Source organism: Octopus sinensis, linkage group LG9 (genome assembly GCF_006345805.1).
Source record: "Octopus sinensis linkage group LG9, ASM634580v1, whole genome shotgun sequence".
Lineage (NCBI taxonomy): Eukaryota > Metazoa > Mollusca > Cephalopoda > Octopoda > Octopodidae > Octopus > Octopus sinensis.
The window spans coordinates 28,872,934-28,887,442 of record NC_043005.1 but is presented as its reverse complement, the minus strand read 5'-3'; the positions used below and the strand labels follow the sequence as shown (position 1 = coordinate 28,887,442).

General features: G+C 38.2%; 2 protein-coding genes across 4 annotated transcripts in view; one reads left to right on the top strand and one right to left on the bottom strand.

Annotated features, from left to right (window-relative positions):
* LOC115215876 overlaps positions 1-13,625 on the top strand; it is a 24,871-nt gene extending 11,246 nt beyond the window's left edge. Inside the window, exons 3-6 of one of the 2 annotated variants that reach the window (XR_005000621.1) lie at positions 4,127-4,211; positions 5,607-5,800; positions 9,576-9,906; positions 11,814-13,625. Coding sequence is in view for 1 of the 2 variants with exons in the window: in XM_029785220.2 (XP_029641080.1) it covers positions 4,127-4,211; positions 5,607-5,800; positions 9,576-9,850 (554 nt within the window). In the remaining variant the exon portion in view is untranslated. Of the gene's footprint in view, positions 1-4,126; positions 4,212-5,606; positions 5,801-9,575; positions 9,922-11,813 lie in introns of those variants that run through there. The other variant, XM_029785220.2, reaches the window with a different exon arrangement.
* The window catches only part of LOC115215807 (chitinase domain-containing protein 1), a 21,121-nt gene continuing 17,831 nt past the window's right edge, over positions 11,220-14,509 (bottom strand). For both annotated transcript variants that reach the window (XM_029785110.2, XM_029785111.2), the window contains exons 11-12: positions 13,705-13,782; positions 11,220-12,135 (exon numbers count right to left, since the gene is read on the bottom strand). In XM_029785110.2, coding sequence (XP_029640970.1) covers positions 11,994-12,135; positions 13,705-13,782 — 220 coding nt within the window. In that variant the 3' untranslated portion in view covers positions 11,220-11,993. The remainder of the gene's footprint in view (positions 12,136-13,704; positions 13,783-14,509) is intronic.

Genomic DNA, 14,509 nt, shown 5'->3' with positions numbered 1-14,509 from the left:
TATTGAATTTTGAGATACCAGAAGGCACCAACTCAACTCAGTATCAAGCGAGCTAGAATCCGCAACTGGTATCACCGAATTCAATTTGTGAATGAAACGATGTGTCAACAGCCCCTTCCCACCCGCGTGTAGCCAAAACAAGATGCTGTGGTCATCTACTGAGATAAAATATGGTTATCCGTAATAATGAAGGGTGAAATTAATTAATTTGGAAAAATTATCAATTACACCAAGTAGTCTTCGGCATGTAAAAGCCTCATTCGAGGAAAATTTAAGTAATACTAAGCAATAAGGGTTTAGCAACGAGTTGCCTTACCACAAGGCAACTCGTTGCTAAACCCTTATTGCTTAGTATTACTTAAATTTTCCTCGAATGAGGCTTTTACATGCCGAAGACTACTTGGTGTAATTGATAATTTTTCCAAATTAATTAATTTCACCCTTCATTATTACGGATATATATATATACACATACATATATATGTGCAGATGTTGGGCATGTTGGACGACATGCTGGGGGCTTCCATGGCGTACATGGAGGCTACGGTTACGGTTCCCGCAACGAGGAGGGAACCAGGCTGCTGGAGTTCTGCGATGCGAATAGTCTTATGGTCTGCAACACTAACTTCAGGAAACCAACAAGCCACCTGGTCACCTACCGATCGGGCCGGCCATACTAGCCAAATCGACTACATCCTTGCCAGAAAAAGGGAAAGATGGCTGCTTAAAAATGCCAAAACCTTCCCAGGCGAAGAATGCACCCCACAACATAGACTGGTAGTTAGTGACTTTAGGATCAGGACTAAGAGGGCGACTAGAAGACGACCAACATGGAGAAGAAGGGTCTGGAAGCTTAAGCCCCTGCGAATGGACAGAGATTTAGAGATATGTTACTTGAAGCCTTGACGAAGTGGAAGGGGGTATAGCTACACATGGGGTAGAAGACAACTGGACGTTTCTGAGGGACAACCTGCTGAAAGCCGCTGACCAGATCTGTGGCTGGTGCAAAGTCCCCTTAAGACCCAAAATAACGTGGTGGTGGAACAATATTGTTGACAGGGCTATTAGACAAAGAAACAGGCTTGGAAGGCCTGGAAGAACGGTGGTAGCAGGGAAGGGTATCAGACTGCCAGAAGGGAAGCTAGGAGACAGGTTTATCTAGCCAGAGGGGAAGCAGATAAGAGAAAATTTGCCAATGTCCTGCGCCGTGAGGATGAAAGACTTGAGGTATTTCGTGTTTGCAAGACAGTGTGTGAGAGAGAATCGTGATGTGGTAGGAGAGAAATGTGTTCGCATGGAGGATGGTTCACTTGCGCTAAATGAGGATGCAAAGAGAGAAGCTTGGAGACGCCACTATGAAAGGTTACTGAATGAGGAAAATGAATGGGATAAAGAGAGTCTGCCGAATGTTGACCCTACAGAGGGACCAGCTATCCGAGTTGATAGTTCCGTGGTAGCTAAGGCAATTAGAAGCATGAAGACAGGGAAAGCCCCAGGCCCATCAGGAATTACTGCAGAGATGCTCAAAATATCTGGCAGTGTCGGCTATAACCTAGTCACCCGTATAGTCAACCAGGTGATACACGAAGGAGTCATACCCAATGACTGGTGCAGCAGCATACTAGTCAACTGCTACAAAGGTAAAGGTGATGCCCTAGATACAAAATTACAGAGGTATCAAGCTGTTGGATCAAGTAATGAAGGTTACGGAGAGGGTCATAGCCCAACTAATTAGAGAGAGAGTTAGTTTAGATGAGATGCAGTTTGGGTTCGTGCCAGGAAAAAGTACCACTGATGCTATATTCCTGGTAAGGCAGCTGCAGGAGAAATACCTAGCCAAAGATAAGCCCCTGTACCTGGCTTTCGTTGACATGGAGAAAGCTTTTGATAGGGTCCCCCGATCCCTTATCTGGTGGTCAATGAGGAAACTAGGGATAGATGAATGGCTGGTGAGGACTGTGCAAGCCATGTACAGAGATGCCGTAAGTAAGGTTAGGGTTGGCAACATGTACACAGAAGAATTCAAAGTAGAGGTTGGGGTCCACCAGGGTTCAGTACTCAGCCCCCTCCTATTTATCATAGTACTCCAGGCAATTACGGAGGAATTCAAGACAGCTGTCCCTGGGAGCTCCTCTACGCTGACACCTTGCTCTTATTGCTGAGTCACTATCAAACTGGAGGAGAAGTTCCAGGTGTGGAAGGAGGGTTTAGAATCAAGGGGCTTTAGAGTCACCTAGCTAAAACCAAAGTACTAATAAGTAGAAAGGTAGACAATCCACAAATATCTTCAGGAAGATGGCCCTGCTCGATCTGTAGAAAAGGTGTAGGTAGAAACTCTATAAGATGTACCCAGTGTAAGCTATGGACACATAAGAGGTGCAGCAATGTCAAAGGTAGGCTAACTGGGAAGATAGTTTTTGTATGTGGCAGATGCTCGGGAGCATTAACCTCCGAAAATCTGCAGAAAACAACTTCCGTCACTTTCCAGGGGGAAAAACTAGAAGTAGTTGATAGCTTCCGTTATCTAGGACCAAGTCAGTAGTGGGGGTGGGTGCGCTGAAAGTGTAACTGCTAGAATAAGAATAGCCTGGGCAAAGTTTAGGGAGCTCTTACCTCTGCTGGTGACTAAAGGCCTCTCGCTCAGAGTAAAGGCAGACTGTATGATGCGTGTGTACGAACAGCCATGCTACATGGCGAAACATGGGCTGTGACTGCTGAGGACATGCGTAAGCTCGTGAGGAATGAAGCCAGTATGCTCCGATGGATGTGTAATGTCAGTGTACATACTCGACAGAGCGTTTAGCACCTTGAGAGAAATGTTGTACCTAAGAAGCATCAGTTGTGGTGTGCAAGAGAGACGATTGCGCTGGTATGGTCATGTGGCGAGAATGGATGAAGATAGGTGTGTGAGAAAGTGCCAATCCCTAGCAGTTGAGGGAACCCGTGGAAGAGGTAGACCCAGGAAAACCTGGGACGAGGTGGTGAAGCACGACCTTCAAACTTTAGGCCTCACTGAGGAATGACCAGAGACCGAGACCTTTGGAAATATTCTGTACGTGAGAAGACCAGGCAGGACAAGTGAGCCCAGCCCACTTATGAATGCCTTTCCTCCCTTGGACACAAAGACCGGTTGAGGCAAGCGAAGTCGATATAGAACCTCATCCGACGACAGACACCCATCCAACCCCCCATGCTTGCGAAGACATGTTGGGGCAAGCGAAATCGAAATCGAAATCGAAACCGAATTGAACCAGCCAGGATCCCTGGCCTGGTGGTACGTAAAAAGCACTATCCGACTCGGGGCCGTGGCACGTAAAATACTCCAATGCGACCGTACGACAGGCACCCTTGCCAACCCCCTTTGCTTGTGAAGACATGTTGGGGCAAGCGAAATCGAAATCGATTGAACCAGCCAGGATCCCTGGTCTGGTGGTACGTAAAAGCCCTATCCGACTCGTGGCCGATGCCAGCACCGCCTCGACTGGCTTCCGTGCCGGTGGCACATAAAATACACCAATCTGACCGTGGCCGTTGCCAGCCCCGCCTGGCACCTGTGCAGGTGGCACGTAAAAAGCACCCACTACACTCACGGAGTGGTTGGCGTTAGGAAGGGCATCCAGCTGTAGAAACATTGCCAAATTAGACTGGAGCCTGGTGCAGCCTTCTGGCTTCCCAGAACCCCGGTCGAACCGTCCAACCCATGCTAGCATGGAGAACGGACGTTAAACGACGATGATGATGATGATGATGATACATGCATATATATATATATATATATGTGCGTGTGTTTATATATGCATGTATATATGTAAGATAATAGTTTCAATATTAAAATTAAAATTATTAAACTGAAAGATGTTATTGTTTCACTTTTCACATGAAATACTGAAATAGTGTGAGAGATAAGAGATTGCTCTGGGCTCACATTAGGCAAGAAGTTGAAAGTTTTTTGGACCATGACACTACATGGACCCTAAGTAAGGCATGTGTAAAACATGAATGAAATTGTTTGGTTAGTTCTTGAGTTGCACACATACATACATACAGACAGACAGATAGACACACACACACATTCTCAGTTTTATATATATAGATATATATATATATTCCAATTTTCTAACATTAGGTTTTTGCCTCTATACACTTGTCTACCCACAAGTTGTAAAAGAATCTTCCAGAATATGTTTCAAAGACTTTGTGGATAATGGTGGGTAAGTGGCAGCTTTCTCTTTCTGCTTTCTTTCACATATTACAATTTGTGCTTTAGTCTAATTGTGGTTGTTGTAGCGGTGGTACATCCTACTGTGATTACTGTAGGGCTACTCTATACTAGTATTGTCCTTTACATTCAACTCTGCATATCATCCTTCCAGGAGTAATGAAATAACATTCAAGTTGTGGGTTGGGGATGATTGAATTAAATATTCTACTCCATCAAAATGTGTGACCTTGTGCTTATGTAAATTACAAAGGTCAAGCTTGCTTTTCTTCTTTTCAGAGTAGATAAAATAAATAAGAGTCAAATACTCAAGCCAATGATATCAACTTGGGTATTCAGTTATTGGAATTTAGAAGCTTTGAGGAGATGAAATGGCAGGTGGAGTTCTGTTGTATCTAGTCAACCAATAAGTAATGTGTTAGAGGGTTCAAGTGACAGTAGTGAGTCTGTTGTTGTTCTGTTTCAAATGGGTGATGATAAAGTCTCATGTCACTTTACAATGACATCAATAAAAGGATGACTGAGAATCAATTACATTGTTATGACAACCACCAGATGGCACTGAAGATAGAAGCAAAGATATATGTTGCTGGGGAGATGTCTCCCAAGAGATCCTGGAACTCTCATAGTCTTGTACATTCAGTGATGTTACCAATAAAATATAACATTGAAGATGCCTCAGAGAGAGATATTTATGGCTAGGGACTGTCTAGTAATAAACATAGCCAACATTGTTGGGTGTATCATTTATTATACACCGCACTATTTAAATTGACTGTGATATGAACTGTAATATGAGATTCCATCTGTATCTTTCTCTTTAGTGTTTAGAGTTTAATAGTTTATGCAGATGAGGAAGAACAGCTGCTGTGAACTCTTTTTAAGATTTCTTGGACTGATATAATGAAGGGAGAAAGTTATATTTAGAGCAGAAACCTAGCATGAATATTTGCAAAAGATCTTATTGTTATGGCCAGGGCACCCAAGATCTTATTTATTGTTATGACTAGGGTACCCAAGATCTTATTTATTATTATGGCCAGGGTACTCAAGATCTTATTGTTATGGCCAGGTCCCAACCTGGGCCACAGCAACAAAGTCTATCCACCACACCTCTCGGTCCATTATTTCTGCCTCAAGGTCCTGGATACATTCCAGGCCAGGGTCTGCAATCAAGTTGTCATTGTAAATGTGATGACACTGGTTGTCGATGTGTGAAGGTGTTTTAAACCAGGTGATGAGTTTAGTTTCTTGTTTCAGGTTTCCGCAACCAATGTTCTTTACTTCCAACATCTTTGGTTCATTGCACGAATTGGTTAAATGTGGAAATATTATCACAAATAGGATTGTTTTGCTCTTCCTTTATTGACTCTTTTGTCTCTGGCAGGAATAAATGGGCTGAAAATTTGCTACAGTGGCTGAAGCAACCTGAGTGGACCCGACTTATAATGAAACGAATCATCACTGGACAGTGCAGTGAAGAACAATACAACATAGAGATGAACAATCTGTTTGTTAAATTTCATCTTCTCGACCCTGCCTACGCGATACAAGCATATTGTTTTCTGAACCAGCAAAAAGGTAAACAGATATCAGCAAAATGTAGAAATAAATTGTAAATGATATAAATCTTTGAAAAAAAAAGAAAAATTGGGGGTAACGCAGATGAGAAGTTAGACAAAATATGTGATGTGAAGTCAATAAATGAAAAGAAAGAGAAAAGACATTTTATTACTTTGCATAGGTTGTTCAAAGATTCTATAATATTTTGGGAAAGATTTTCATTTTCAAATATGAGAAAGAAAATAAATAAAGAGTTCAGAGAAATATGTTGTCAACATGATAAATAAATAATTATTATGCATTTTAATTACCTAATTGTAAAAATAATGATGTAACATGGCATCGAAACTGCTGTAGAGAATATCTAAACAATGGATTATACGTAAAAGTTATGCTTTTCTGCTTTTTATTCTAAATAGCACCAAAGTTCAGTGAAACTGATGTGAAGGAAATCTTTGTTAATTTATGGCACTGACTGGCTTCATCTTACATTTTGACAGAGTAATAACTATTTTAATTAATCCTTTATTTAAAGACAACAGACAAATCGAAGAAAAGAGTGGTTAAATATCAGAACTTTTAAAATTAAAACGTTCTGTTCTAGAGAAATTATGTTATTACTAAATTATTGGCATCTCCACATATGTTCACTCTCAATTGTTTGAACTATGAAGATCAGATGATTTAGTAAAATGAGTTTATGTAACAAAATGTAGGTTTATCATTTAACATTTTCCTTCCATGCTTCTTTCATGTCATGCAGCATCATTTAAAATCCTCCTTCCATGCTGGCATGAATTGGACAGTTTGACAAGAGTTGGCATGTCAAGACCGCACCAAGCTCCAATGTCTGCATTGGCATGGTTTCTACAGCTGGACACTCTTCCTACCACCAACTACTTTACAGAGTGTATTGGGTGCTGTTTGCATGGCACCAACATTAGTGAGGTGACCAACTAACTTGCAAGACAAAAAGCCATTGAAAAAGCATATAATGTAGAGTTAACAGCAGGGATACCCTATTGAGTAGAATTAAAGAGATACTATATTGGAAGTGTTATCGTAAAGTACCGTATTGTATGGAGTAACTGTAGAAGTATTACTTTGTGTACAATAAAATATTTATTCAGTTTGAATTCCTTCTGTACTCTCAAACACATTAAGAAGCAAATTGAAGTCACTGGTTTCTGTAGGCTGCAGTTTTCTCAGCATCAGGCCATGCCAGATTGGTCTCTTGCATGTTAGTTGTGAACATTCAGTGGCATGTAGTTCCCAGTGTTTCTCTCTTGTGAGTCCATTTGAAAGCTGTTTCAGAATGGTGTTGTTCTGGTAGCCAGAGTATCTAACCTGCTAGTTTTAGTCTTTGATCTGTACCACAGTTAAGTAGAGAAGTACTATATTACATAGAGTTGACTGTAGGGGTTCTATATAATGTAGAGGTACTGTATTGTGTAGAATTAAGTATAAGGTACAATATTGTGTAAAGTGTAGGGGTACAATAGTGTAGAGTTAAGTTAGGATACTATACTGTGTAGAATATTTCTCCAGCATGCATCAGATCTTTCACATGTCCATTATATATATGAGGTGTAGTCAAAAAGTGTCCAACCTTGATTTTTTTTGCACAAAATGATAACGTGTGTGCAAAAACTGCATGAGTATTATGTGGTCATGTCCTTCCTGAGCATGCACAAAACTTTTTGTCTGCAGGTTGCGCCATTCGCTTGCACCGACATGTTGAGTGCAGACGTGAAGAGTGTGCTGTGCAATTTTTCTTTTTGAGTCAAGATGACTGAGTGCATTGAGCAAAAATACTGTATCAAATTCTGCCAAAAGCTTGGTGATATGCAAGCCCAGACTATTGAGAAGATTCAGAAGACTTTTGGAGATGATGCTATGGGAAAAATACAAATAGAGGAGTAGTACTACCAGTTCAAAGATGGCTAGATCTCTGTGGACAGTGAGCCACATTGTGGCAGACCATTAACTAATAGAAATGATGAAATGATTGCAAAAGATTTTCATTGCCTTTGTGAAGCTGTGCAATGAAAATGACCCAACCTGTGGGCAGCAAAGAACTGGTAGCTCCACCATGACAAAGCACCTGCTCATGTCGTCCCAAAATTTCCACCTTAAGCAAAACACACCACTTGTTCGTCAGGCTTCCTACTCCTCAGCCTTGGCTCCATGTGAGTTTTGGCTATTCCCAAAGCTCAAAAAAATACTCAAAGGGAGATTTGAATCAACAGAGGACATTAAGAAAAATTCGATAGCACAGCTTGACAACATCCCAAAAAATGATTTTGAGAAAGGTTTCCAGCAGTGGCAGAAGTTTGTAGATTCCCAAGGCAAATCAAAATGGTAAGTTTTTTAATATTATTTGATTTTGGCCAAAGGTCGGATACTTTTTGACTATATCTCATATATACATATAGCTAATCATGTGTGTGTATATATATATATTTTAAATATATATATATATACATACATATATATATATATACACACACACACACATATATACACACACACACATATATATACACACACACATATATATACACACACACACATATATATACACACACACACACATATATATATACACACACACACACACACATATATATATATATATATATATATATATATATGTTATATGTGTGTGTGTGTGTATGTGTATCCAGTACATGTTGACATATCCATGCCAGGAAATTTAATTCTTCAACATACCTTCAGCAATGTCTGTATATTATTTTCTTAAATGATGTCAGGAAACCAGAGAAGTTGACCAAAGCAGACTTGGGGATGGAAGGTCATAGACAAGTTGACTCAGGTTGGAAGAAAGCAAAAATGCCTTACTTATGGGGCAGCATGGAAAAGCACATTAAAAATGGTCATGAAGAAATATTATGACACCATCTAAGGTGGTGAGATGGCAGAAACATCAGCACGCCAGGCAAAATTATTAGCAGTATTTCATGTCTTTACATTCTGAGTTCAAATTCCACTGAGGTCGACTTTGCCTTTCATCCTTTCAAGGTTGATAAATTAAGTACCAGTTGCATACTGAGGTCGATCTAATTGACTGCCCTGCCCTCTCCAAAAATTTCAGGTCTTGTGCCTAGAGTAGAAAAGAATATTATAACACCATCTAAGGCAGCGAGATATAACACCATCTGCTTGAAATTATCTTTATAACATGGCTGTAAGAGGCAGAGGCCTGGTTGTGTGGCGATGTAGGTATGGCTTTATGGTTAAGAAATTTGCTTTCCAACCACATGGTTTCAAGTTCAGTCTACATCACTGTACATGAAGTGTCTTCTACTACAACTCTGGGCCAACCAAAGCCTTATGAATAGATTTGGTAAAAGAAAACTGAAAGAAGCCCATCCTATATGTATGTGTGTCACGTTGCCTTGACATGGTGTGATAATGTGTCACCATTATGCAAGCAGTGTCCTTCATTTCCAATCTTCCAGGAAAACATGTCTGGCCATCAAGTATTACTTTACTTGGAAACAAGTGAGGGTCAGTGACAGGAAGGGTATCCAGCTGTAGAAAAATCCACCAATTCTACCCCAACCCATGCAAGCATCGAAAAGTGAACATTAAAATGAAGATGATTTAGTTTCCTTCTTATGTTTTAAGTACAAACCCTGTAACAATCAGATTGTCTCTTTATCCTTCAGGGAGCAATAAATACTAGTCATGTACTGAAGGAGAATCTGTAAATGCCACTCCCAAATCATTGTTTCTATCATATCACTAAGCAAATAATTTTTGTTTTCAGCTTTACCTCAGGTCCATCTTGAACTAGTGACCCGTAACTACTTGGGAGGGGCCTTTGACTGGACTCTGTTCAAAGAAGAGATCAGCCGAGCAATCCACATCCCTTCTCCATTTGACATGTCATCTCGGCTCAGCCTCGATTTAAATGATGTCTTTTATGGTGTTAAAGTCGATGAGTTTATTGTGACAGAATGCCGAAATATTGGAGTGTGGAATGGGAAAAGGCCCCATAACCGTCAAGTGCTGCGTTTGAAGGACCGATGTGTACTTATGTAATACATTAAATAAACATTTGTAACAGAGTGGTTTAAAGATTGGACAGCTGACACAAGGTTTGCAATTTTATACATCTATTGGTATTATTTGTTCATTCATTTTGTTGCCCTTTTTCTATGCTAGCATGGGTTAGATGAATATATTATTGAGGGATTATTTTTCAGCTAGATGCCCTTCCTGTCACTAACCCTAATCTGTTTTTCAAGTAAAAAATCTCTTATTCTACAAAGCTTTAAAGGAACAAAGTGAACAATTTATTAATGGCAACATTGTTTGTAGTTAGTGACATTCATGTTAGTGACATTCAAACAAACACATTTATATAGACAGAAACATGGCTCCATGGTTAAGTTGGTTTCCCAACCATGTAGTTTTGGGTTCAGTCCCATTACAGGGTACCTTGAAGCAAATCTTCTACAATAACCCCAAGCTGATCAAAGACTTCTGAATGAATTTGGCAGATGCAAACTGAAAGAAGCTCATCACACACAACCATATCTGTGCCTTTTCCTAATTGTAAACCTGGTTCTCAATATGTTAATCTAACAAAGTTACAATTACTAGAAGCATTTATCATGGGTGAAGGTTTTAGTCCCTAACAGAGACTGTCATAACAAACAATATCTAACCCTGCTAAACACAAATCTAAAAAAAAAAGTATACTATATAACATTAATTTTCAAAACAATATTTTAGAAGTTAGTAAAATAGTTTGCATTGAAGCTGTTTATCATTAAAAGCTGCTATGACTGAATACTGGGTCTTTGGATGGTAAAAACATCTATTAATCTCCTGCTCTTTCTTTGACTGTAATTAGGTTTTGTAAATTAAAAACACAGCATTTTTAAATGCCTGAGTATTAAGATGACAATGCAAGTGAAAAATGTCGACTGATGTATGGAATAATACCACTGCTGGTTCATGCTAGCTTGTTATGTAAAGGACTAGTTTATTACTACCACGGACAGCAGTAAAAGTTATTCAAATTGTGATTTCTGTTCTAATAACAAACCCGGTTATTAACTGGGGCAATATTTTCCAGTTCATGACACACTGCAAATATTGTTGCCATTGTTTTCACATTTGACAGCCACTGAAAGCATTGTATAATGGTTACAGTTCTAGTAATGACCATTTTACTGACCAATAAAATATCAAGCAAAAAGCATAAACATTTGTAATAGAAAACTTGTCTCAATATTGGTGCCTTGATGACTTTGATGTAAGTGGAGTTTTACTAATTAATTTTGATGGAAACTTTCAAAAAATTCACTGGAATTCATTTTAGAAATATCAGAAACAGTTTTTAGAATGAAATAAACACAAATAGTGTGGACTGAAATAGGATTTTTATTTTTTGCCATCAGGGAAAAAAAAAACTTTAATACTGATTGACAAATAGTTTTATACGAAGTTAACTTGGTGCATATATAGAGAGTTTCTTTGGACAAGGGTGGCCAAAAAATAAATTTAAAAAAAAAACAGTAATTGTCTTGATATCACATTTCTTAAAAAAAAAATGATTGTTCCAATTAGAACAATTTTTGATGTCTATAGAGCTTATCTTTAGGCATCTTTCTAGAAAGGAATGTCACAAATAGTGAAAAAGAAAATAAAAGATCATTCAGAAATAATTTTCTTTGAAAGTAAATATATTTATATATTATATATATAATCTTTTTTTAATTCAAACCCTGTGAAACTTTTGGATTTGAAAAAGACAGTGGAATGGATGGAAAAAAATGTGGAAGTAAAAACAATTACAGCTAATTCTTTTCACTTTCTTCAATAAAATTTGACTAAATCTAGCTTCCTTTCATTCTCTTTTTTTTTTTTAACCAATAATTTTAATTCGTTTTCTTCCGAAGACATTTGTAACAAAAGAAAAAAAATCTGTATATGTTGAAATCTTCAGCCTTTTTTAAAAAGAATTTTCCTTTCTGTGTTTTTTTTTCTTATTTAGATTTATTTCTGTGAGATCAGTGCAGACCAAATGTCTGGTATTATTGGAATCAAGTGAAACACGTTCAGTTTATAACAATATTTCAGTTGAGTTTTTAAGTTTTTTTTAACATTTTAAGTATTTCATAATTGGAATTTTACATTCAAAGTTCAATATTTAACAGCAGGAATGACAGAGCAGTTACAGCAGATCGTAAAAATAATCCAACCCTTGTCCAATCTCCCAGATAGAAATGCCTGTATGTAAATATTCTGCTAGTTCCAGCCGGGCTTGTATTGACATCAATGTTGGATAGTAGACAATATGTTGACCAATTCCAGTCCTGAAACATTAGTAACCAGAAAGATTATTATTAACAACAGAAGTAGCAATGGTAAAGTCTACAGATGCCAGGCCACACAAGCGCTGAAGACATTTTGCAGCTACCTAACATCTATTATATTACAAACAACAGCTTCCTCTGTTGACAACAGTTTGTCACACTGTGGAATAGGGAAGAAGTATGTACACAACAGCAAGAGAAAGGGAGAGAGAAAGAGATTCAAATGAATGCTATTGGCACAAATGCACACCTCTATCTATTTACCTACCATCTATTATTTTAAAGTGTTAAGAGGATGATAAGTGTGTTTGAGAGAGAGAGAGAGATTCAACCAAGCATTGTTGGCATGCACATGCACATATGCAGATGACAATTAGCTGTGTGTTTGAGAGTTGGGATTATGTGTACACACCATTAGCATTTGCATGGTATGTGTGTCCATGTGCCAGTAGCATCTGTTTGACCTTTCCTCGCTGTTTGCCAGCTGATTTAACATTCACCACCTTGGGACAAGCCATTGTCATCAGGATTGAATAAAGGCATTACTATCATAATTTTCTCATTTGTATAAATAACATTTAAAGTGCCATATTAATCTTTAATACTTGGTGGTTGCTTCGAATTAAATATCCAAAGGGTCAGCTACTATAAACACACATCCTAGACCACATCCACCCGATTAGGAAATCATTACTGATCAACACAATCACTACCAGAGACATACTGTGTCACTGCTGCTGCCGCCACCACCACTACCAACACTACTACAGCACTTTCTCCTCTTAACCAAACAACTCATTGCATCCACACAAATCCGTCAGCCTCTCTCTTCTTTCTCTCACTACCACCACCGTCATCATCATCTCTAAATAGTTGAAACTGACTTATATTGTATGTTAGATGATAGCATGGCCATGTGGTTAAGAAGTTTGCTTCTCAATCATGAAGTTTCAAGTTCAGTCCCTCTGCATGGTACCTTGCACAAGTATCTTCTCCTTTATAAGTCCTGGACTGACCAAAGCCTTGTGAGTGGATTTGATAGACAGAAACTGAAAGAAACCTCTGTGTGTGTGTGTACCCTTGCTTAGACATCATATGATGATTGTAAACAAGCATCCTTGTCATACAAGCAGTGGTGTTCATTTCCAGTTTGCCTTGAAAACCTGTCTGGCCATGGAGGAAATTTATTTGCTTGAAGACAGGTGAGGGCTGGCAACACAAAGGGCATTTGGCCATAGAGAATCTGCTTTAACAAGTTCTCTCTAACCCATGCAAGCCTGAACAAGTAAATGTTAAATGATATTGATGATAATGATAATGATTTGTATATAATGTGCTGCTTTAGTCCTCACTGCAACCAGCAACAGGTACCGGATCAATCTGATTAAGCCTCACACTGCAATGGTCAAAGCTGGTCTCAGGATGTCAAACCTCACAGGAATGTGACATATGGTGAGATGCTGTGTTAGAAGGAAGTCATCCAACCTATGCAGGCATGAAAAATGCAAACATAAAATGGTAGTGATTATGTTGAGGAGTACCTACTACGTACCCTTACAGTATACTTACTTGTATTGTATTGTATGTTCAAAACTGTTTTTATCCCATTTCATTTCAGGTTTATGTTTTTTTAAGATTTCAATATATCTGAAATTAAAGAAAACAAATGAAGAATTTTGTAAATTTTCACAAAATAAATATTTCAATCCAACTCTTAATTCTTTCTATCAAAGAGCATAGACTCAAAACATAAAAGACTTTTCCATTCTTCCCAACCGTTTAACTAATACACCTGCTTGTTGTTCCTACAACTGTCGTCATCTTTTATTTTCTGTAAATCTGAATGACATATATATATCTGTAAATGTAATATGTGACAAATTATTCAGTAGCCATGATAAAACCCTGAGTTTTGGATGCTGAGGTGGAAATCCACACTGCCTTCTCTTCAGTTATCCAGTCATCGGAAAAAAAGGGTAATTTTCCAATGGCTGGATAACTGAAGAGATGGCGGCTTGGATTTCCACCTCAGCATCCGAAACTCAGAGTTTTAGCATGGCTACCGAATAATTTGTCACATATTACATTTATAGATAAATTCCTCTATTTACATAATATCGAGGTCTCTTTCATTCTTTTGTTGTCTTACCATTTTTATATATATATATAAAATCATATCCATATATATTGTTACAGTATATTAACCAATAGTGTAATCATATTGAAATATATTATCATACTGATATACATTGTTACCATATCAATACATATTAGAATGACATATAGTGATATCATATACTGGGTGATTGGGCTAAATTTGATAGCTTGCATAAAAAGAAAAGAAAAACACAGTATTCCATCCCAAAATTTTAAA